We start from the raw sequence: 26,424 nt of genomic DNA on the forward strand, positions 1-26,424 counted from the left end.
ACCACTCTTATTTATTGACTCCTCATTTGTAAAGCTGTGCCTGGTGTTTATGATGATGGAAGTGCTAAATAGGGTCCCTGCCCTCTACCAGCTGGTTATGGAGATTAATTCATCTGTTAAGGCAGGAATACAAATTACTATCTGTGATTAGACAGAAGTACTGATTTATAGTGTGGAGAAAGAGCACATGATTCAGACAGACCAAAGCTCTGCTGTTTTTCCCTGCCATTTATTAACTGCGTGACCCTTTACATTACTAAGCATTATTAAATGCAATTTTTCTCATCTTTAGAATGTGGCGATTAAGACCTACCTCATCTCATAGGGGCACCTGGGTGGCTCAGTCGTTAAGCGTCTGCCTTCGGCTCAGGTCATGATCCCAGGGCCCTGGGATCGAGTCCCTCGTCGGGCTCCCTGCTTAGCAGGAAGCCTGCTTCTCCCTCTCCCACTCCCCCTGCTTGTGTTCCCTCTCTAGCTGTCTCTCTCTCTCTGTCAAATAAATAAAATCTTTAAGAAAAAAAAAAAAGACCTACCTCATAGAATTGCTGTGATTAAATAAATAAATGCCACCTGTATAGGAATTCCATGAGAAGTAAGCCTTGAAAAATAGATTGATATATTTGGTTCTAAGCTATCAAAAAACATCAGGACGAAGTAGAACATTCAAACTGGCCTACGAAGAATAAGCTCCAGGCCTCTGCACACAAATCCCCACCAAAAGCTCCCCTTCCAAGACCCCCACCCTGTTCTTCCTCAGTCTGTAACCCCTTCTTCTACTAGCCCTCTCACAAACCTTCCCAGCCAACCATGCTGTGGCTGCCTAGTGTTCTTAACATTCTCTGACTTGAAATATGTCATGTAATCCTCCCATCAACTGTTTGTATAAGGCACCGTTACTGTCCCCATTTTACAGACAAGGAAACTGAGGCCCAGAGAAGTTAAATAATTGCTCCAAAGTCCCTCAGCCCATCTGGAGTGCAAAGTTTGAACCCAGCAAGTCTCCCTCTGACTGTGCACTTCTCAGAACATATTCTTTCAGGGGCTAACACTCCACTTGCAGGTGACTTGGTTCTTCCATGAGTAGACATATGACGCCTGGTTACAGGCAGGAGAATGCCTCTCCTGGGAGGTGACATGTCAGCCAAGACCTGGAAAGCACATCCAAACCATGATAAATGCCTCTTGTTGGGATCAGCAGGTGCTTCAACCAACAGTTCCTAAATAGATCACTTCTAGCTCTGATCCCTAATTATTCACCTAAATCAGGAAAGCACATACAACAATGTTCTCTGAAATATACCTCAAATTCACAGCTTGATTCTGTGTTACAAAATGTGCTTTGATTTGTACTACTAGTTGGTATGTGTTAATGACATTTCAAGAACAAGATTAATCATTAATGTTACGACCAAGCAGAGTTCATCCTAGGAATGTAAGAATAGTTCAATATTAGAAAATCTATTAACACAATACCATATCATTATGTTAAAAGACAAAAACCAAACGATCATATGAATGCTATGAAGGCATTTGACAAATACCACTCTTAATTTTTAAAAGATCTCAGTAGTATTAGTAATGCTGCTAGCAAATATATATTCTTACTGTACTTTAGGAAATGTGTTAAGCATTTTATACCGATTAGCTCCTTAATCACTTAACAATACCCAATGAGTTAAGTACACTTACCACCAATTTTACAGATAATGTTCAAAGAGACGAAATAACCGTCTCAAGGTTAAACAACTAGTGAGTAGCAAAGACCAAATCTGAACACAAAGCCATCTGACCTCCGAGCTAAACACTTACCAAATCAGTAAGGGTAAAAAAACTGAACAGGCACTTCGCTAAAAAAAAAAAATACAAATGGTCAACAGTAATGAAAAAATGCTAAGCCTCACTCATAAATTTTTTTAAATGCCAAGTAAAAACATAATGGACCTATTCAATTGATAAACATTTAAAAATCCTATAATACTGAGTGTTTCACACTATGTTAAACATAAGATGAGAGTATAAATTAGTATGCGGTTGTAGGAAGCAATTTGACAATAACTGTACAACTTTCACACGCTCACACCGTTGACTAAGCAATCCCACTTACAGATTTACTGGCATGATTACACAAAAGTACACAGTATACCTGAAACTTAAACACCCTTGTTACATAAATCTTAATACATCCATATAATGGAATACCATTCAGGCATTACAGTAAGAATGAGGCGGGCGCCTGGGTGGCTCAGATGGTTAAGCATCTGCCTTCGGCTCAGGTCATGATCCCAGGGTCCTGAGATCGAGCCCCACATTGGGCTCCTGGCTCAGCGGGGAACCTGCTTCTCCTTCTCTCTCTGCCTCTCTCCCTGCTCATGCTCTCTCTCTCTCTGTATCTCTGGGTCTCAAATGAATAAATAAAATCTTTAAAAAATAAAAAAAATAAATAAAAAAAACAATAAGAATGAGGCACCTCTAGATGTAAGGACATGAAAAGTAATCCAGGATATACTGTCAGGTGAAAAAGACAATGTGGGAAGTTGGATATCATTTAAATTCCAACTACATATGCACGTGCCTAAAAATGTCCAGAAAAGTACTCAAGAAGCTGTTAGCTGTGGTGATCTCCAGGGCTGGAAGTGGGAACAGCATGAGAAACAAGCACCTTTAGTTTTCGTTTTATAGCTTTTTGTACTATTTGACTTTTACATGAGCATATAGCCATTTTATCATTAAAAAAGAATCTTTTTTTTTTAAAGATTTTATTTACTTATTTATTTGTCAGAGAGAGAGAAAGAGCACAAGCAGGGAGAGTGGCAGGCAGAGGGAGAGGGAGAAGCAGGCTCCCCGCAGAGCAAGGAGCCCAACGGAGGACTCGATCCCAGGACCCCGGGATCATGACCTGAGCCGAAGGCAGACACTTAACTGACTGAGCCACCCAGGTGCCCCTAAAAAAGTCTTTAAATGAGGGGTTATGTGGGTGGCTCAGTCAGGTGAGCATCCAACTCTTGCTTTCGGCCTGTGCAAACTGTTATTATAAGCAGTTTCTGGTGTGACTCGTGCTCTGCCCCTGCCCCTCGACGTCCCGATTCAGATTAATTTTTATCTAAGTTTAAGTATTATCCCCTTCCCTTTTCAAGACAATAAGAAAACGTCCCTTCAAAGACGGTGGTAGTGATTCTCATAGATTATCCCAAGGAAAGCAAAGTTGAGCAACAGGGCCCAGCACACAGTTGACCCTGTGCACTTTTTAACACCACCATTGTCATCTACTTTCACAAATGAGACTGCTAAGGTTCATAACCAAAATACCAAAATAACTGATCATTATTCACACTTTGAGCTACCTCCCTTGTTAGAGAAATTTATTCTTCGACTAAAGTGAGGGAAAAAAGCTCTGGGGATTACAACTTCATGAAAAACATTTGGGACTATGAAAAACAAGACAAAAGGCCCAAAATGGAGTCACTTATGCTAAGCCCCATGTCACCGAACTGAGACTTGATGACCCGTTCCAGCTGTTCCAGAGATGGACTCTTACGCCAATCAGGAATCACCTAGTCAGCACCAGTGAGGCAAGCCCCTGCCATCCCCTAAAAGAAAGTGACCCCGCAGTAACCAACCCACTTTTGTGCCACACATAACTTCCTTGTTTCTGCTCCCTTCTGCCTATAAGTCTTTATTTTTTGCACAGGTCCTCGGAGCTCCTTTCCATCTGCTAGACTGGATGCTGCCCAATTTGAAAAGATTTTTGCTCAAATAAACTCTTCAAATTTTTAATATGCCTCAGTTTAGCTTTTAACAGGACTCACAGGCTACCTTGAAAACATACAATGACGTCTGCCTCAGAATTCCCATCCAGGGTGGGCCCACAGTGTGACCCTCCTGCAGCCACGACAACCATCCAAGAGACTTCAGGCCCACCGACCACATAGTTTATCATCAAGAATCCCTTCTAAAAAGACCATTTTACTGAAGAAAAATTTTACTTTCGTTTAACTTCAAACTTTATTGCCTATGTGATACAATATAAATGTTTATTTTTTAATACATAGAAATATAATTCTGGATTATAAGCATTCTCATTATTCTAATTCCAAGAACAGCTCTCAATCTACGAAATACTTAAAATAAACTGTCCCCTTCATGTAAATGCACTGAAGAAAGAAAAGTAACACTCTAACAGAACCAAAAGATCTGAAGGAAGTGAAAAGACCAAATAAAAAGGTATCTTGTAAACAGCAGTTTATTTTTATTTTGAATTTTCTTTATTTTCTTAGTAATCTCTACACCCAATGTGAGGCTCAAACTCACGACCCTGAGATCAACAGTCGCATTCTCCTCCAAGTGAGACAGCCAGGAGCCCCAAAAGTAGCAGTCTACTTTTAGAAAGCATCAGAGTACCTATCGTAAATTTAAGTTTTCAGTTTCTACTGCAAATACGACCCAGCAACCTGTGGAAACTCAGCTCTGAAAATGACCTCACAGCAGAAAGCCACGTACCTTTTCTGGAATACCTTGTGTCTGGTACCCTGTTACTTTATGTTATGCAATGAGTATATTAAACTATCTATGTCTGTTTTTATTTTATTTTTTTTTTAAAGATTTTTTATTTATTTATTTGAGAGAGTGAGAGAGAGCAAGCACATGAGAGGGGGGAGGGTCAGAGGGAGAAGCAGACTCCCCGCCGAGCAGGGAGCCCGATGCGGGACTCGATCCAGGGACTCCAGGATCATGACCTGAGCTGAAGGCAGTCGCTCAACCAACTGAGCCACCCAGGCGCCCTCTATGTCTGTTTTTAAATGGGACCTACAACTTGGAATTGTTTTAAAATAGCTAAGGAGAGGAGGGCCAGCTCTACCTTTTCTGATGGAGGTCAATAAAGATAATATTCATAATTCCTTGAAACAGGTCTAACAGCACAATTATTTAAGCTATTTGGTCTTGGTTCCTTTTTTCTATGTTGTCTGAAAACAACATACAATTAATCTATATTTTAATTTTTTAGCAGTTTAATTATATTGCCTTAGTAAAACAACAACTATAAAATCAACGTTCTCCGGTTTTAGTAACTGAAGGCTAAAGACAGTAAAAGAGAAGATCCAGATTCACTTTTTGTTTTTCAGTTGTGTCATTAATTTTTTAAATATCAGAAAGCATGACCAAATGATTAGCTAGTATAAAATACACTGCTGGCTCTCAAGAGACTCAGAACCCAGTAACAGTAACACTTCTAGCAATCAGCTCCTGGAAGCAGCTGGTCCAATCTGATGCGGGGAGGGGGGAGGAGGGCTGCATGTATATACACCTGATTAAAATTAAAGGTTAAATTTTAAAAGGCAGATCAATCTATTTTCAAAATACAGTCTAAGAATTCAGCTTAATATCTAGGGGAGACTAAAGTTGTTTTTCTGATTTCATCTAAAGAGCTAAAGGATGTTACATCTGAGAGAAATCTTTCCCATCTCCCACAAATGCTGATACAATGTTATGTCAATCCAAGTTTGGGGTAGGAGAGTTAGCTGTAGGAGACACACAGAATTATGTACTCTGACCAATTAAAATTAAGTGGGGTACATCATAGGAGAAAATAGCAGAGATACTAATATTATGGTATTTTTGCTACACTAAAATTCAACAAATTGAGCCTATGGATATATGAAAGTTTATTTAGCACTCACTCTGTGCTAGGCATTGTGCTTAAAAAAAAAAAAAAATGGCAGCTTTGCCTGCATTCACTTCATGAATTACAACAACCCTACCAAAGACAGTTTAAGTCCGTTGCCCAAGGTCACGCAGCTCATAAGTGGTGCTGCCAAGATCCTAAACAATGTCGGTCGGCCTCAGGCGCTGCTCAGTGCCAAGCCCATCACAGGCCCTCACTGAGTATCCGATCAAGAAATGAAAGAATGACCTCAGATCCATGCTCTTCACTTCTACACCATACTGTCCATTGTACTTACAGTAAATATCAGACAGTTAAAGTGTTCTCATTGGAAATCTGATAGAATTAGCTTTAAAGAAAGTTTAAACGAGCATCCACAGTGAATACATTATAACCTGAAGACCCTTGATCCAACCGTGCCTGCTTTGCTCTGTCACCTTGGTCATCCACCAGATGCAAGACTCTGGACAACCACGCTCTCCGCAGGTTCGTGTCCACACCCCTTCACGCTTCCCTCACTGGCCTGCAGCATCTCAAGGTCAGGGAGGATCTGCTGCTGTCATTCCCTATGCATGGTACCTGTACAGTATCTGGCAGCAGTAAGTGCTCCATAAATATCTGCTGATTGAACTTCCGACCTGCCAGTTCCTCCCACCCCTTCCTACCTTCCTTCCCAGCACTTTCCCCACACCCTCAAGTGCTTTTACAAAGCACTGCCAACATATCCCCACCTTAATTGAAACCTGGTTCTTCTCGGGGAACACCACCTCGCTTAGAAGGCACCGTTCCCTGCACACAGCAGGACCCAAAAGACAGTGAGGGGCTCTCCTGGCTCCGCACATGGGCATCCACACCACTACCTGGTCGCCCCCCCCCGCCCCCTCCCCGTGCCCATGCGGGGCTGTCTCTGGGATTCACGGGTTCAGGGGCCCCTCCTCATAGGTATCTGGCTCCGTGCTCTTCACGTTCCAGTTCTGCCATTATCACAGCCAACTTCGGTGTCCAAGCCCATCCTCACGTCTTCTTAGCCTCAGCCTCACCTGCAACCACACACCTGCTCAGGCATCTTAAACCCCACTGTGCATGTCTGGCCAAATCTCCCCATTCTGCTAGGACTCCCACTTCCTTACTTTGCGTCCTCCTTTTTCTTTTCCCTCAATTCATTAATTACAATGCTCACAGTTTAGGAGAGGGAACGAGATGTGCGAACAAACAGCCAATGTATTAAATGATATTAAGTGGTATTAAATGGTATTAAATGATGTGTAAGCAGTAACAGCAGTCTGAGTACCTGCTCTACAGATGGGCGGCATGCAGAGAGAAAGAAAGATGCTGAGGGGGCAAGGGGACACAGACAGGGACGAGCTGCAGAAAGGCCAGAGAAGCGAAGCCTCTGCAGTGCTCCAAGTGTGAACAGGCAGGGGCCAGGCAGAGGCGGCAACGTGTGTCCCCCGTGGGCCGGGCCGCCCGCCACCCTTCTCCCTCTCCAGGGGGCACTGTTCACACTGCCGTCTGTTCTCACAAAATGCCAAAGTAGTAAAACAAGGGTTTGGGTTTGGGTTTAATAATCAGTTATTTGGGGATGAATGTGTAATTTTCCACGATGAGAACATTCCGATCTCCTACAGAGCACACCCAAGTCACGGCCCCCAACGCACAGCAGTCCGCAGTGAGAGCAGCAGAGAGTGGGAGCACTCTGGGGCCATGTGCAGCAGCAATCTTACCCTATTTTATAAAAGCCCTGGTCTGCAATGGATCTGGGGGCAGGGAGGCTGATCCTTCACACAGAGAGTCTGTGCAACAGTGACCGGAACTCTGATCAGAATCAGAGAATGGCCGTGCCTTCTATCTACTCACGTCTGCGCTACAGGGCAGGGTCCAATAACCAGGACACACGAGGGCCCCAGTGGGCTACAAGGGCTTCCCGAGCCATCTGCCAAGCCCCTCCACCAGTGCAGGTGTGACGAGTCTGAGGCCACCTCCCTGGGAGCAGGAGGAGACAGCCGGCCCTGCGCCCCACCCTGCCCTGAACTGCTGATCAGGTTTTTACTACGGCCTTCCTCTCTCCCTTCCGGGGAGGGCTCAGAGTACTCTGAAGAAAATGCAATTACGTTCAAGAGATAACTGAATTTCTCACTGGCCTTGAGAGAGGCCTATCAGCATTCCTGGGCCTAACAAGAAAGAACCAGAGACAACACTGCCCACGGACTGCACTGGATTCTCTTTCCCACAGCATGCTAAGGCATGAAAGAACATGCCCCGCTTACAAGGGCCAGGAAATCAGTACTGCCGGAGGATGAAGGAGGGGAGGGAAGAGGACGGGAGCAGCACTCCCTCTGCTCACTTGGTTTTATTTGTAGAGAACCACAGGGGAGAATTAGTCTGGGCACAGAGAGGCAACAGGTACACAGAGAGGCCTGGAACCACTTCCAGCCCACAGGAGGGAGAAGCCTGGGGGCTGTACTCTGGCATCTCAGAGAAGCTCTTCAGGTGCACCCTCCACCCTCTCTTCTCGCTCCCCTTGCCCAGTGCTGCTCCCTGTGGGTTCATCCTGCTGCCTCAGTTGAACTGTCTGCCTCTTGATTTCGGCCTCACCCCGGGTGTCACCTTTCTAACGAATTCTCCATGGCAGGCTTTGCAGCTACTTCGGACCCACCTCTCCGTCCAGTCCAGGCTCCTGGCAGCCCCGCCTATGCAGGGGACACAACTGGACAAGAGGCTCACACCGAGAAACCAAACTGGAGAGAATACTGTGTTGTGTTTTTCATGGATTATCTGCTGTCTAATCACTATGACAGTCTTATGAGACATGTGTTATCCCCATTTTTTTTTTTAAAGATTTTATTTATTTATTTGAGAGAGAGAGAATGAGAGACAGAGAGCATGAGAGGGAGGAGGGTCAGAGGACGAAGCAGGCTCCCCGCCGAGCAGGGAGCCCGATGTGGGACTCGATCCCGGGACTCCAGGATCATGACCTGAGCCGAAGGCAGTCGCTTAACCAACTGAGCCACCCAGGCGCCCTATTATCCCCATTTTATACCTGCAGAAACTGAACCTTAGCAAGGTGACTAAGCCTCCCCGGCCCCTCCCACAGCAGTCCACAGTGAGAGAAGCAGATAGTGGGAGCTTTTATAAGTGGATATGTAAGTAGCGGAGCTAGTATTCCAGCCTAGGTCTCTGAATCCAGAGCCTATTCTGCCTCCTCTGATAAGAGGGACACTAAGGTTTTGAAGAAATGGTAAGTTAATGGCAGAAATAAATCCTGGCTTTAAGCCCCTGCCATCCATGGCCGTGGGCGTCTGCTTACTCCACGCCACAGGTACTCGATGCTGAGGCAAGGTGCAGGGCAGCATCCCGGCAGAAAGGACTTCATAATAAAAATAGCTTGCTATTAGTGGTAAGGCACAAATACTCACCTTGTTTTCCTGCTGAAACCCACATTATAAGCCCTAATGACCAGCACCCTTTCTGTGAACCATGCCCTGCAAGGACTGTATGTTTTCTCCTTTTCCCTTTGTGGGTATTACAGTGCTCATCACACCGAGCCTGTCACAGCCAGCTTCCCTGCTAGACTGTGACCTTCCTAAAGGCCCTATCTTACTCTTCTTGCATGCCTCCCACTGTATCTGGCACACAGTAGGGGTGCAGTAAATGTCTGCAGAATGAATTAGGAAATTAATTAAAGGAATATGCTTCCAGTGTGCATTATCTAGTGTTGGTAATTACCAAGCTTGAAACGAGCTTTCAAAATGAAGCTCATTTCAAAAATAAAATATAAATGTAAATATATTCACTCCAGCAAATTAGTCTGGCAACATGAGAATGACCTCTTGAAAAAAAAAAAAAAATTGGAGGGTTAAAAAGCAACTTTAGAGAAGAAAACAAAGAACACCAAGGCTACAAAATATTTCCATGACAAAACAAAAGGAAACATATGTTCCCTGAATCAAGGAAGCATATGGTCCCTGAATTGGAATCAATAAAAGATCTGAACTTCTGTTATTTCACTACTACCTTGGGGACTAATCATTTTCTGTTTTTGGTGATTTTACAGAGTTTTTAATATACCATTTTACACAGTGGGTGTGTGAAGTTTAAAGACTTAATTTCACCTCTGAATTACTCCAAATGCTAGTGCAGGGAAATTATAAAATTTTAGCTCTGTTAAAAATATACTATAAAATTCAATGCTCACGTTATGGCTAAAAATTGAAGTGCGGCTAATTATCTACATGAGAAAAGAAAATTACCGAATTCATAATTTGGAGTTCCATTTTCACTTCTATTATAAGAAATAATTATGCATTAGAGCAAGTTGTGCTCAACAGCAGTCCGGGAAAGCAGTACTAAATAAAGCAATGCTCCAAGCCAAGGCTTCACACCAACACCAACGGAGCACTGTGACCAGACAGTGGATGCACTCCTGCGAGCTAGGAAGTCGTACCTGGTGATACAGGGAACTGTTTCACTGGGAGGGAGAACCCTCAGAACTTCAAGAAACGCAGACTTCAAAAATGTTAGGGAATCCATTTATGAAAGATCAGAAAAACGGAGCCATGAAAATTCAATGCAATTGAAAATCCCTGAATCAGCTTAGATAGAGAGAACAGAGGCTACACCAAGACAACGAAGGACACTGGACTCTATGCAGATAACAGCGCTGTATCAAGGTTAAATTCCTTGAGAGTAATATTATGCAGAAGAATGACCTTGTTCTTAGGAGATACACATGAAGTATTCAGAATTCCTAAAAGATCCAGTGAAAAAACACAAAGTGTGGATATGAGCGTGTGTATGGAAGGAAGGAGAAGGGCCTACAAATGCAGCAAAATATGAACTGGGAAATCCAGAGAAAAGTGATCATTGAACAATTCTTCAAACTGTTCTATAAGCTTGACTTTTTTCAAAATAAAATCCTGGGGTTAAAACAAAATCAGAGAGCAGTCTGACTTCATACTGCAAGGAGCTGTCTCAAGAGTAATGAGAAATTTCTTTTTTCTTTCCAATTCAGAGACAAAACCACAGAGGAAAACCATTATAATCTTTCTAAAAACCGTAACGTGCAAACAGTAAAAGGAGAGGCCCCATATTACAGGATGATATCAAAGAGTGTTATGACTCTCTAAGGCAGAGCACTGAGGGTTTTATTGTTTTAAACTATGTTACAGCACTGAGGGTTTTATTGTTTTAAACTATGTTCAGAAGACGGTTGACCACTAATATTTCTGAGAGCCTAGCCACTCTGCTTTATAAAAACCATCTAGCTTAACCATTATAACAAGCATGATTATAGCTCTTATGATCCCAAACTGAAAGAAAGTGGAAATAAAGTAAGATTCAATGCGGTAAATAACTTACGCGCAAATTCACACAGTAAACGGGTGGTTTGAACTCATCTGTGAAACCCCACACTCTAGAGTCTTTCCCATATAATATACTAGATGAACAAAGAAACATCAGGACTGTCGTCTGTGTAATGTTTTACTCTTCAAAGATTTATCGAACAACTATGTCTACCACTACCATTACTTTTTAATAATAATTATAAGAATAAATGGTACATTTCCATTATTCCACCAAGAAGAATCTTCCAAAATACTCCAAACTATCAATGTTAATTCTAATTCCATCAAAATTCTAAAAGAGATTATGTGTATTTTATGTTAATTTTATGTATGTTATTTATAATCACATACTAGTTTATGTGATTATAAATAGATTATATGTGACTTCTATGTATTTAAAAATGACATACTGATAAGAAGTGATTACTAAGAGTAGAAATGGGTTTAAAAAAGAACAAAAGTAGTATTTCTTTTGTTCAAAAAAGAATTATGGGGTACTGTTTAAAAATAAGGCTGTGGGTAATCATATTGCATTATATAAATATATGAAATCAATACACCATACACCCGAAACACACACAATGTGATATGTCAACTATAGCTCAATAAAAAATAAGTAATAAAATTAAGGTTATGGGGTGCCGTCAGGGAGATACCAAAGATACATTTCATCTGGATTTCAGAAGAGAAGACACCTGACAGTTTCAATCATGTTTTGTAGAACTTACCCAATCTAACGCCCACCTGTGTTCGTTGCCATTAAAAATCCCCTACTGTATGCCTTTCATTCCTGCACCTAGTGGAAAATGAGCTTAGGAAACCCTGAAACCTCTACAGACTCTTGAGATTCTAGGAAATTTGTTTGAAAATGCTAAGTGACACGTCTACTTATAGAAATAAAAACTGACAGGTTTGTGGACAGGCACTGAAAACACATGGAGACAGAGTTTACCAGAAACAGTGTGGTGGAAGGTGTAAAAATGATCCCAAATAATGTATTTGTTAAACACTTTCTTAATGTAAACATCCCCTCATCCTCCTGAGCTATAATAAAAGAAAAAGGCATAAAAGGGAGAAATGTTTTGTTTGAATTACTCCAGTTGAAATATTTATTTTTGCAAGATGCAGTAGGAATAGCAAAAGCCAAAACCTCAAAGATTTAGAGAACTCAGGCAGAAGTTTAGAAATACATTGTAACATATTCTTTTCCACTTTCATTCCATCAACAGTGACTGAATACCTAGCACTATACATATTACTGTATATTACATAGCATTCATTGTTGTAATTATTATTAAAAAATAGATGAATAAGAAACAAACTCTCATATCACATAAACCTCTGGCTGATTTTACTTGGCTTATTTTTTTCCCCTATATTATAGGTCTTACCTAAGTTTTATAGTTCATTTCTGAAAAGAAAAAAGTATTTCTGAAATAAAACTCCATCAGAAAAAGACATGCTAGGAAATATTGTTAACTATCAAATATGAATTTCTACATTTTAAGTAGACATTTATTATTTTCAGGAAATGATACTTTCAAATAAATTGATGTGTATCTCTACTACTAAATTAAATTCCTTTTAGCCACTAAGTTAACAAAGAGAACTACAGGCCTTCCTCCTCAAGATGGCTTAAAACTGTTTCTATATTCTCCTTTGCCAGAAAAGTTTCAGAGAAACTTTTATAAAAAATAAGGAAGTCAAATAAATTATAGACAGGTAAATAATTAATAGGTCCCATTTTCCCATTTCTTTTTTTCCTTCCTATACCACTGTTCTTTTTATCTAAGGCAGTAAATATAATTTTATTTCCCTTACTGGAAAGACTGAAGATGCACATAAAATAATCAAGGTCCAGATTCATTCTCATAATGAATTCCAGTGTGTTATACTCCTAGGGTAACAATTTTTACTCCTTTTAAGGCTTATTGCTAGATATAACAACTCCTGAACTTGATATCACCTTGTTTATTTTTCTTTAAATCAAATTGTTTCCTGTTGTTTTCATTGACATTTCCTATACCTGTCGTTCTAGAGATAAACACAACATTTGACTTTACTGTGGGTTTCTTTGCTGGCATTCCATCTTCTCTACATTTCCAGCCAAGCCTTACCAAGGTACACTGGACACAGATTTAGTGGTGGTGGAGATACTAAAATAATGATGCTTCAAAGGTAACCTACACGCTAGAGCCCCTGACACATCCACTGATGATGATAAGTTTATCGTACAATAAACACTAATGCAACTTCCCCAGATATCAATGTCTGATGTCATACAGTTTGAGACAGAAAGGGAGATGATCTACTCTAAGACTCCTACCTATGTGCCTGTGGAAAGAATTTTACACCATGAAGACAAGATATCACACTACGGAGTCTCTCATTGCTCCTCTCTTATTCCCACCACTGCTCACCAAAGACTATATCCCTGCACCACAACCCCATCACACTCTGCGGCTCTACTTTGGGATATCATCTGATACCCTGCTGACATAAACATGATTCCTCATTCCACAAAAGTCACTGCAATCCACTCTCTGTTTGCAACATTTAAAATAAATATGTCTTCAAAAATAAATAAATAAAATACATATGTCTTCAGATTACAAAAAGCTCAGGAGGATAAAGTAGACACTATCCCAATATAGCACATTTTCTAAGTCCTGGTCTTTTTTCTCTTAGCCCTGGTCACTATATAATAAGAATAAATTGTACCAGTAACTGATGACAAATTAAAAATAAAACTTAACCTTAAAACACCTTTAATAATACATCACAGATGGAAATGAGGTAATTTTATTAAATAAATTACTCAACTGTATTATATAAACGTCAGAAATGATCTGCTTGAAATGTTTATCTTGTGTTTTTCAACAACAAAAAATTCTAGTGTATTTAAAAGAGAGTAATTTTCTCACATCAAACATAGCAATGCTTCATTTGCCCTCTATCTTCAGAGCAGAAGGCATTCCACAGAAGTAGATTTTCCAAATAGTTTATCCACTTCAAGGCCCAAACTCACTTTACTTAAACCATTTTGGACAGAAATGCTCTCAACCATTGCCAGTATTCTCCACCAATGCAGGTGGTACACAGTATTCGTGACTCTGACTCAAGCACCTGTTAGTGGCTAAGGTCTATCACGGTGAATATGCGTCGGATTACCATGCTGTCTTTAAGAGAGCAAGAGCCTCAGGGCCATTAACAAAGGGCCCCACTGAGGAGAAGTTCCAGTACCTACATTTTCAGAGTTCTCCTGTCCCTTATCCTTTGTCCCTCATGCTCATTCCCTGTTCCTTGTCCCTTTTCCTATTGCTCATCCACCACTGTTTCTAGGATGTCCTTCACCCACCTTCTAAATCACTGCTTCTGAACCGTGGCTGATACCTCTGATAACCATGCAGATAATAACTGATCAAGAGCAGAAATAGACAAATTGGGGTGAGAGGCTCCATTTAAAAAGGTCCATCAGCCTCAGTGCACAGTGCAGGTTTAAATCTAGCCACGCAGAGGTTATTTCCAATTCTGTCCTTGTTCTTCATTATATCAGATGGGTGGTTTTTGGGGAAAACGACCGACAAATAAATCATTACTCCACAGCAATTATCCTCATCACACCTTGTTGTCCAATACCACTATTACTCAAGAAATGTCACCATTAATAAGCAAAATCCATAATATGGTCTGACTTACCCGAGGCACGCCTTGTGAATCGGTTTATTACAGGAGCTAAAAGAAAAAAAGCAGAATAATATGATTACACATTATTATACACATTACATTAAGTTAAATAGAGAAAAAATACGAACGAATAAGCAATGCAAGAGGAAATATCACAAATATATGAAGATTAGATGTTTAAATTCACCAGTGGCCAAGAAATAGAAATTAAAATCAGTATTTCACCTGTTAAATTAGTCCCCTACAAAACACTTAAATTAAAAAAAAAAATCCCAACTTATGTACAGCTACAACTACTGAAGTGGGGACCTATATGTAAATCTATATAGTATCTTTGGAAACAATTTGGCAATCACATCGAGGGCCATAAAAGGTTCTTGGGTCCTCTAATAAAGTAATTCTACTTTTAGAGATTTATCCTACAGAAACACTACTAGAGAAGGAAAAATCAATGTGTTGTGAAAGGAGATTTCAAAATGTGGCAAGCAACCCTAGCTAACAGAGTCTCTTAAATTGGGATCAGGAGGCCCTAAAGGAAGAGGAATTTATTCACGTCCTCGTTGGAAAAACCATCAACTTTTTTAAAAAACCCCTTCAGCCAGCTGCAAGCTCTCAGCTGGGACTTAACTTTCCTTCTCATCAAGACACCTGAATCATCCTCACTCTTCACTTCAAAAGGAGCCAGAGCAGTTTAACAAAGCTTCAAAGCCCCTCATTTGCATATTAACCCAACCAATCCCAGCTACCTTCTTTTCAATCCCTGTTTTGCACCTAGGACCTGAATGAGAAGGACACCCTCAGCCCTTTGACGCTACAACCCTGCCCTCTCCTTGGCTTCCTCAGGTCCAGGAACAACCTCAGATTCAGGTTTCTACCTGTATCTGTGCCTCCTGAACTGCAATTCTAATTGCCCCCCCCAAAAATGCCTGTTTGCTGAAATTTTCAGTGCATTCTTTCTTGGTCAACAGTATACTTCTATTCAGCAGCATCATTTTTAAAATAAAAAAAAAAAACCAGGAAACAAAATGAAAAATGCCCATGTATACTGAAATCATTATTGAGTATATCCTTGCTATTCTCAGGTCTAATAGTTATAGCTTTGATCATTTTTGTGCAACCCAGTCAAGGCCTCCAAATCTGTACGCTGAAGGCTGCAATTTCAAGGCGGTGTGCGGAAGTGCATCATCACTCACTTGGGAAGTCTCCCATGGGCCCACTGCCCAGACTCAACTCAGGTCTGCTGTTTCCTCCTGGTTTTGCTTACAGTTATGTCAAGAAGGGAGCTTTTTAAAAACTTTACTTCTTGAGGTAAGCAGATAAATTTAAGGTTCAAATTATACACAGAAAGGACATCATGTCCACAGTATACTTAGTGGCAGAATGTCATTATATACTATAATACTTCTTAATACTTGATACTTTTAAAACAGTAATTATAAAAATTGTTTACACTATGGAAATAGGTCAAGTTAAAAAGGAAGACGAAGATTTTATCTGCACTGTGGTTATACTACAAGAAAAATGTGGGTGCACAGGAACGAGTATTAGAAGAAAACTGTGTCAAATATTTTACATTAATCCTTGCAACCACTGTATTAAATATCGGCATCTCTGTATTACCGATGAGGACATTTTTACAGTAAAGCTCAGAGATCCTGATTTGCTCTAGATCACAAAGCCACTTTGTGGCAGAGCTGGAGAATTTGAGCCTAGACACATCTAGCACCAAAATACTGCCTCACAGAGAACAGAAAGCAAAATTACTGACTCCTGAAGTTACACAATAATAGGTAAATATTTCCTTCTATATTGATTCCCACTGTTATGAAGGATTAATTGGGTGAAGTGAGTCACAAGCCCAATTATTAAAATACTATCGCTTATAGAAAATTATATCTTTCAAAATGCCTGAGATAAAATTATTATTTATATACCAGAATAATTTAGCCATATATTTGCAAAGTGACAAATTATATAAAACCCTGAATCGGGTAAACTGTATGTCATGTATATTCACCACATAAAAGAAAAAAAAAAAACCATCAGTTTTCTTGAACACTTTCAAACCCCTTTTTCACAAGTCCTTCAGAACCTAGTCTGAAGAAAGCCTCCCCAGCAAGCTCCAAGGACAGGGAATGGAGGGGGTGCAAAACACTTCACCACAAGAAGGCAGACGAGGTAGTGCAGGCTGACAAAGGCAGAGGAAGACAGAAAACCTATCAGCCTTGGAGAAAAATTAGAGCAGACGTTCTCCTCCTGCCCTCTCCAGCCTCTCGAGACAATGAAATCACAGCACGAGGAGCTTCTGATCTGAAATGTTCAGAAGTGTTTGTTCTCTTGGGATCCCTTACGTTTCCAAGTCTTTCTGACATGTATAAGACAGAGATTTTCAACACAAGTGCCATCACCATCTCGAAGGTGTATTCTGATTTTGTGGGGGGCAATCTTTTCAATTGTCACAATAATTCTGAGGACGTTGCTGGCATCTGGGACGTCCTGAATCCCACTACTGTATCCTGCACTGCTTTCAAATATCCCACTGGACATCTGGACACTCGAGGTGGCAAAAAAGTCAGTTTATAACCATCAGATCCTAGATCCTAACAGTGTTTACATATAAACACAGTTATTTTACACAGTTTTACATTAGATTTTCCACAGCACAGCTACAATATAAATCCAAGGAATTTTGGGTGGGGGGGTTGTATTTTGTTTTGTTTGGAATTTTACTAATAGATATTCATCATTTCAAAAAATCAGGTCATTGCTGCAAAGCCACTTAAGGTGTCTGACTCACCAGTACAATACACTTGATCGGATGGCATTTGCAGCTTTTATATTCTTAGTGACTCCACATGGAAGTGGGACAATTGTAACTACATTATGTCTTCCATGAACATACTGAAGTACACACCTGCTGATATACTGATCTAAAGCAAATCAGGATCTCTGAGCTTTACTGTAAAAATGTCCTCACTTTATTGACTATAAATTACTTTCCTTTATGCCTCCTTTATATTTTTGCTAGAACTTGTCTCAATTTTTAAACTGTGGGTAGACGAGTTATATGACCATCACTTCCATCTCCCCGTAGTGAATGGGGTGTGGGGTCGGACAGTTAAGGAGAGGGGCGCACCAGGCAAGTAGTGCAGTAGTCAAGGTAAACACTGGGTTTTGTTTTTGTTTTTGTTTTAAATGTTATTATTTAGGGCGCCTGGGTGGCTCAGTTGGTTAAGCGACTGCCTTCGGCTCGGGTCATGATCCTGGAGTCCCGGGATCGAGTCCCACGTCGGGCTCCCTGCTCAGCGGGGAGTCTGCCTCTCTCTCTGACCCTCCCCCCTCTCATGCTCTCTATCTCATTCTCTCTCTCAAATAAATAAATAAAATCTTTAAAAAAAAATTGTTAAATGTTATTATTTATTTGACAGAGAGAGAGAGCACAAGCAGGAGGAGCGGCAGGCAGAGGGAGAAGCAGACTCCCAGTCGAGCAAGGAGCCCAGTGCGGGGCTGGATCCCAGGACCCTGGGATCATGACCTGAGCTGAAGGCAGATGCTTAACCAACTGAGCCACCCAGGTGTCCCGGTTAACAATGGGTTTTGACAACAATTACCAAGAACTTCATCCCTTATATCCACATCCCTCCATGCCCACTTGCAGGGATGGAGCACAAGTGTTCCCTGCACAAACTTTTGGCAAGCTAACTGTAACCTCCACAATTTCTCTAGATTATTTCAGTCTAGCTACCGAAACGGGGAAAAAGGTTGCGATTCAGGGTGGAAGCCTTGCTGCGAAGAAAGCCATGGACATCTGGCTCCAGTGTGCATGCCACTCTGTCTCTCAGGAACTAAGTGCAGAGAACGGGAGCAGGACGAAGGCGAGGAAGGACACTGCTGACATTCTGAGCCCCTGACAGCGAGGGCTGCCACACGGCAGGGCCACCAACTGGAGTCAGGGGGCCAGGGAATGGATGGTGTCACACTGACTTAAATTCTCAACTTTTAAAATATGAAAAGAAGACCTGTCTGCCTCCTTTAGGAAAGAATTTTAAAAGAACTTCAGAAAAGAACTTAAAAAACCCCACAAAAACCAAAAAAAACTGAAGAACTTAAAAAAAGAAAAAAATCTTTGAAAGTGCCTGTAAGCTACAAATTCCTATTCAAATGTGAGAGACAGGTTTATTTATTGTGAGCTAATATGATCAATTTTAATATTACCACTTTCAAAATATACTATGTAAAAAGCAGTATAAACTCACAAAAACAAAAAGGTTAACAGATGATGTTTTCAAACGTGACAAGCCAAATTTAGTTTTCCCAGACTCTCAGTTTCCACCTTCAGATGTTCCTATCCTGTGGGTATTCTGTATTTACCTACGCGCGCGCGCGCGCACGGACACACACACACACACGCACGCACGCACACACACACACTACTGGAGACTAGGAGAATACAGAACTAAAAAAATAGGAAATGTATTATCTGCCTGAAAAAACAAGCAAATATGATTTAAGAATATACTAAACTCCTAACATTTTTGGAGATCTTAGTGAATCCTCAAGGAAAAATACAGAAATATTTATACAGGTTTGATTTTCTCCCAAATGCCATCCCAGGGGAATACTGAGAGTCCTGTGTTTCTCTGAATAGCTACATGCTTGTCTAACCAGTGATCCCCTCCATTCCCAAACTATATCCCACCAGATTAGTCTTAACTCCTCTGCTCCCAGGAGACCCAGAAGTATAACTGATTCAAGCCTTCTTTCATCTCAGAGCGTCCTTACAAGAAAAATGCTCCATGATATGACGTAAACTGAATGAGCCTCTCTATTCCTGGCAGTGAAAAGAGCTTCCCATACCTGTGACTCAAGCCCCCACTGGTACCAGCAGGACCTACTTATCTTCTCACCTCTTTATGCCTGGCAGACAAGCAACACTAAGTGAACACCTCAGCATGAATCAACAGAGCAAGTCTCCTCGTCCCAGTCATTTTACTTGCTCTACTGAGTGTGGATGTGGGGCCCTGAACAGGTAAAAGTCCTTGTCCCTGAAGAGCTTGACCAAGTCCTGTCATATTTCCAAATACAATGACTGAAGGGCTTACACCACGCCAAAAAGCTACCTAACCAAAAAATTCAGGTAAATTAGAAATTCCATAGAAGACTAAAACAACTTAAATTCTATAAAAATAAAAGCAGGGTCCCCTCCCTCCCTCTTCAGCAGCTTTGTTTTGTTTATAAAGATTTTATTTGAGGGAGAGAGACAGCGAGACAGAGTACAAGCTGGGAGGAGAGGGAGAAACGGGCTCCCTGCTGAGTAGGGAACCCCATGTGGGGCTCCGTCAATCCCAGGACCCCAGGATCATGACCTGAGCCAAAGGCAGCTGCTTAACTGACTGAGCCACCCAGGTGCCCCTCTTCAAGCTTTGTACTATCACTCAATAAACTTTGCTTTGCTGCCCACCAAACAAACAAAAAAAAACAAAAGCAGTCAATTGAAAGCGTGATCCAATGAGTTTGGTCTTCAAAAAAGCAAACCAGGAAAATTAATAAGTCAGGAAATGACAGATGTTGGCGGGGATGTGGAGAAAGGGGAACCCTCCTACACTGTTGGTGGGAATGCAAGCTGGTGCAGCCACTCTGGAAAACAGTATGGAGGTTCCTCAAAAAGTTGAAAATAGAGCTACCCTATGACCCCGCAATTGCACTACTAGGTATTTACCCCAAAGATAAAAATGTAGGGAACCGAAGGGGTATGTGCACCCCAATGTTTATAGCAGCAACGTCCACATTAGCCAAACTATGGAAAGAACCTACATGGCCATCAACAGACGAATGTATACACACACACACACACACACACACACACACACACACACACACACACTGGAATATTATGCAGCCATCAAAAAATGAAATCTTGCCATTTGCGATGACGCAGATGGAACTAGAGGGTATGCTAAGCAAAATAAGTCAATCAGAGAAAGACAATTATCATATGATCTCACTGATATGTGGAATTCAATAAAACAGGATCATAGGGGAAGGGAGGGAAATGGGTGATGGACATTGGGGAGGGTATGTACTATGGTGAGCACTGTGAATTGTGTTAAGACTGATGAATCACAGACCTGTGCCCCTGAAACAAATAATACATTATATGTTAATAAAAAATTTAAAAATTAAGTTTGAAAAAAATAATAAAGCTACTTCTGGTTTCCTTCCAAAAAAAAAAAGCAAGCCAGGTTGATAGCAGTGCATATAGTTTGCATCTCTGAGCATAATACTGGGAAAGAAGCTCCAAGTTAAAGAAATAAGAGCCCTAAGTTGTGTCTTTGGTCACTAAACACACACACACACACACACAATCACCCTGTCTATACTGGAGCACATCAGTGAAATGGACCTTTTGCAGAAGTGTTCCTACACCCTGAAGGGAGATGTACACAATAATCTTGGAGTTGACCAAATAATTAGCATCCCTATTTTCCTATTAGTTGCCTTTTCTAGCAGTAAACACTTTCTGAATCTGTTAACTGTCTAAATAAAAGATTCTAGAAATTATGTAAATTGAGACCATGTTAGCTAATTATCTTTGACACAGTACACACTTAGCTCAGAATGAATTAAATTCTTTTATGCTTGTGTTTCGAAAATTAAAAGTGAAGTAAGCTTCACCCCTGAACCAAGGAAGAATTAACTTTTTAAAAGACGGACAGCAAAAAAAGCAAATAAACAACAAAGCCTGAAATATTTTGCTCATTAACCTAACAAGCACCTTTTCAAACTTTCTTATACATATTTAATTCCTGACACTGAAAAGGACCACTTATTTTCTATATGTTTTTGTTAAAGGATGAGGAGCTTTGACCATCTTCATAAGTAATCAGAGATACTCTAGTTGTGCTGTCCTTGTGAGCCTCTGAGTTTGTTTCCAGATGGATGCATGGTGCCCAAGAATCCACTGGGATTCGGCTCCTAGAGGGGCTGCTGGGGACTAGGACAGAACTACAGTTGGAGGGTACTCTCCAGAGCATCCCAGTCTTGGTCCCGAGGAGACACAGATTATAAGCCATGTACCCTCAAAGTACTTGTGATCAGACATAATGGGAATTGTGGGAGAGGCAGGCATTTGGGGAACCAGTTTTCTTCTTCCTTTCTGATTATACAGCATGAGGTCAGGTGTCCAACCCACCTAGACATAGGGAACATGGCTGGAGGCTGACATAGTCAGATAAAATACAGACACTCGAGCTTTTAGAAAGTACCAGAGCTTGCAGGACCACTAAAAAGATACACATTTTCGTTCTTTCTATTCATAAACCAAACTCCTCAAAATATAACTGATATTTTAAAATACCAATAAAATATTATTACACTAGGAAAAAACCACACCTACTTGCTTTTGCTTATGAATGAACTTGATTCTCAACTTTTTAATTCCTCTAAGGAACAGAAAAAATAGTCTCAGCTAGGAGAGTCCTAAGGTTGCTAAACTTACAGAACGACACAGAGAGTGGATGTAGTAACAATGCTGAGAGAAAGAATCCCAAATACTTTCAGGATTCTAAAATGTGAGCTCAGGAGAGAAGTAAGATATAAGAAGGGCCACTGTCAAAACTACATAAATTCAATCTCTGTTTCTGTGCATATTGAAATGGTCCCTCTTCTTACAGCTTTTTTTTTTTTTTTTTTTTGAGCAAGAGTGCACATGTGCAAGAGGGAGGCGAGGAGGGAGAGGAGGAGGAGGATACAATCCCTAGCAGGCTCTATACCCAGCCGGAACCCTTACACAGGGCTCAATCTCACCACCCTGAGATCATGACCTGAGCTGAAATCAAGATTGGGATGCTCCACCAACTGAGCCACCCAAGTGCCCCTGAAACGGTCTCTTCTAAACATACGTGGTCAAATATGTACAAAGGGCATATTTTTGGAGACAGAATGGTCTGTTGGTAAGAGTGAACAATCCAGACTGGACTACTACTAATATCAAGAAAGCCCAAAGTTACAAGAGTTCTAAGTGTCACACATTCATAAAGTCACAACAAAACAGACTCAGAAAAAGGTAATTAAGAAAAATATAAGGGCTTTGAAATGGAGACCAACCGAGAAAATAATCTGGGGATATGATTAAGGTTGGTCTAATCATAAAGGTACAGTTATAGAAAATACCTACATTCAAACCCTCTCCATCGCTTCACAGAATGAAGATGTTCCTGCTATCCTAGTCTCAGCTCAGATGCCTCCTCCGAAGCCTCTCTGTGAACACCCAGTTGAGAGGAGCTCCCTCCAGTTCCCCTCAAGAACTCCTCCTAGGGACACTTGGGTGGCTCAAATCGGTTTAGCATCTGCCTTTGGCTCAAGTCATGATCTCAGGGTCTTGGGATGGAGCCCCAGAAATCGGGCTCTCTGCTCAGTGGGGAGTCTGCTTCTCCCTCTCCCCTTCCTCACCCCCAACTTGTGCTCCCTTTCTCTCTCAAATAAAATCTTAAACAAACAAACAAACAAAAAAGAGTTCCTCCCAGAGCTATAAGTGCTATCTCAAGGGATTTAGGGTATTATGTTTATTGTCAGCTTCCCCGCCCTGATCTGTAAGCTCTGTGAGGGCGGGCTCCTTCCTTGTCTGTCTGCTTCACTACTGTATCCCCAGCATCTAGAACACTGCTTGAAATACATTAGGTTCAACAAATACTGAATGAATAGTGCCAATAGAAATTAATACCATAGTGGTGCTCCCTGACAGCGATTATATGGACAAATGTAAGTGATATTCACACAAGTATTAAATTCGTGAAACCTGTAAATTAAAATACAGTATTGGGTGAAAATATAAAATAGATTTAAAAACAGTAGAGCTTAACTAACCTTTGGCTTTTTGTACAAGGAGCAAAAAGCAATCTCATTTATGCCTCATTATTATGAAAATGTAACCCAGATGTTAGTGTCCAACAGAAATAATGAAAAATTTCACAAGACAATTAGTGTAGGAAACAATGGTAATTTTTACTTAAAATATGGAAAAGAGGACTTCAAGAGATCCATGTTTCCATTTTTTTAAAAAATCAAGGTGAATGTGACATACAATGAAATGCACAATATGAAGGATTTTGACAAATGTACACATTTATGTAACCAACACTCCAGTCAAGACATAAACATTTTGCCTGTCTGGCTCAGTCAATAGAATGTGCAACTCTTAATCTCGGGGTTGTAAATTCAAGCCCCACATTGGGTGTGCAGATTATTTAAAAATAAAATCTTAAAAAAAAGATATAAACATTTACAGCATCCTGAGAAGGTGCCATGAGCCACCTTACACAGTCAATCCCCACTATCCCATAGGAAGCTACTATTAGGATCTCTATCACCATATTTAGCTTTGCCTTTCTTTGAATTTCATATAAATGTGAGATTCATTCTAGCTGTTCAGAGGATCAATAGTTTGTTCTTTTTTATTGCTGAGGGTATTCCATTGCATAAATACATCACAATTTGATTACCTATTCTCTTGCTGATGGGCATTTGGGTTGTTTCCAGTTTGGGTTATTTTGAATAAAGTGTCTATAAATATTTATATACAAGCCTTTTTGTGAACATATGTGTTTATTTCTCTTGAGTAAATGCCTAGAGTGGGATTGCTGGGTCATAGGTGGGAAATGTTTAACTTCATAAAAACCCACAGTTTTCCTAAGCGTTTGTACCATTTTACACTCTCGCAGCAATGTATGAGAGTTCTAGTTACTCCATATCTTTGACAACATAGGGAATGTCTTCTTATTTTAGCCATTCTTGTGTGTGTTGAATGGTGTATCCTTGTGGTTTTCACTTTCATATCCTTGATTAACTAAAAATACCGAGCACCATCCTATGTGCTTACTGGCCATTCTGATGTCTTTTCCATTGAACTAGTCAAGTCTCTTACTCAGTTTGATTGGAATTTCATTATTGAGTTTTAACAGTTCCTTTTATATATTATCAGTAATGACATAATAGAATACATAACAGAAAGAAATCCTAGTTGTAAGAACAAAAATGAAATAAAACCAAGAAAAGATAGGAAAAACCTTTACGGAGAAAATTAAAGGAAGACTGAATAAATGGAGATATATCATGTTCACGGATAATTTAAGACTCAATGTTATTAAAATGTCTTTTCTCTCCAAATTTGTTTATAAATCAAGTATAATTCCAATAAAACTGCCAATAAAGTTTTCACAAAATTTAAAAAGCTTATCCTAAAAGATCTATGGAATAATAAAAACCTATGAATAAGCAATTCTGAAAAAAAATAAGGTGAGAGTTACCCTCCTTACCATATACCAACACCATATAAAGTCATATTAATCTTAATTAGGTAAAGAGGTATTGATGAAGGATAGAAAAAAAACAACAGAACAGACTAGAGATGTTAAGTACATTCACAAAGTATATATGGAAATTTGATATTTAAAAATCAATGGGGAAAAAAGTCAATAAATGATGCATATTTTAAAAAATAAAATGAAATTCCCCTTTCAAACCATACACAGAAATATATTATCAATGGATTAAAATCTTAAATATGAAACTCAACTTAAAATTTAGAAATTAAGAAACTTAAAATTACGAAATTCTGATGAAAAGACAACCCAAGACTGGAAGAAGATTTTCCCAATGCATGTTACCAGCAAAGGATTAATAACCAGAATATTAGTAAGAGGAAAGAAAAAGAAAGGAGGGAAGGAAAGAAATCCTCCTACAAATCAGTAAGAAAAACACCATCAGTTGGGTAAGAAAAATGGCACAGAACAAAAAAATTTTCCACAGAAGACAAACTACAATTATGGTCAATGAACATAAAAAGATGCTCAGTGTTACTAGTAATCAGGAACTAGCAAATTCAATTCACCATGAGATTCTATCTAACATGCATCCTCTTGGCAAAGTTTGTTAAAATCTGACCATAGCAAATGTTAGCGTGGAAAACTAGGAACTCTTACACTCTGCTGAGAAGTGAAGTAGTTTAACAACTTAACGGAGCAAAATGGCAGCATGAGGCGTATGTTTCAGCTCTGCACCCCCTACAACCAGCCTTTCCTCGCTGAGGTGTTTATCCTAGAGTAGCAGTTCTGAAATTTTTTGGTCTCAAAACCTCTGTCCACTCTTAAAAATTATTTGCTTTTATGAGTCATATTCATTGCTATTTGTCATACTAGAAATTAAAATTGATAAATTTAAACAATATTTCATTTAAAACTACCAACAGCAAAACAATACCTGGTATTATAAATAACATTTTTTTAGGGAAGATCACTATATTTTCCAAAACAAGCAAAATTTAGTAAAAAGAATGACTTTGTTTTACATTTTTGCAAATCCAATATAAATGGAAGAAAATTGGGTTCTCATATCTGCTGCTACTTTCAGATGTTACAATATCATGTATCATGTACCCTCTGAAAAACTCTACTATACACACTTATGACAGAATGAGAAGGGGGAAAAGGCAAAGAACATTGTTGTTGTTGTTATAGTTTTCACCTCAGAGACTCCCTGAAAAAGTCTAGGGTTGGGAGGGAATGATCCTTCAAGGGGTCCCCAGACCACACTTTGAAAACCACCTTTCAAATTCTAGTACATATGCATAACACACACACACACACACACACACAATATTCGCTACAGACTGTAATTTGTTTCCAACAAATTGGAAATACCCAAAGTATTTATCAAAGAGTAGATAAAGCTTCTATT

At 40.1% G+C, this 26,424-nt stretch overlaps 1 protein-coding gene across 1 annotated transcript in view; it reads right to left on the bottom strand.

Annotated features, from left to right (window-relative positions):
- The window catches only part of PRKAR2B (protein kinase cAMP-dependent type II regulatory subunit beta), an 88,484-nt gene that overhangs the window by 48,902 nt on the left and 13,158 nt on the right, over positions 1 to 26,424 (bottom strand). Inside the window, exon 2 of the mRNA XM_021682941.2 lies at positions 14,704 to 14,739. Coding sequence (XP_021538616.2) covers positions 14,704 to 14,739 — 36 coding nt within the window. The remainder of the gene's footprint in view (positions 1 to 14,703; positions 14,740 to 26,424) is intronic.

The sequence above is a fragment of the Neomonachus schauinslandi genome, chromosome 12, assembly GCF_002201575.2.
Source record: "Neomonachus schauinslandi chromosome 12, ASM220157v2, whole genome shotgun sequence".
NCBI lineage: Eukaryota > Metazoa > Chordata > Mammalia > Carnivora > Phocidae > Neomonachus > Neomonachus schauinslandi.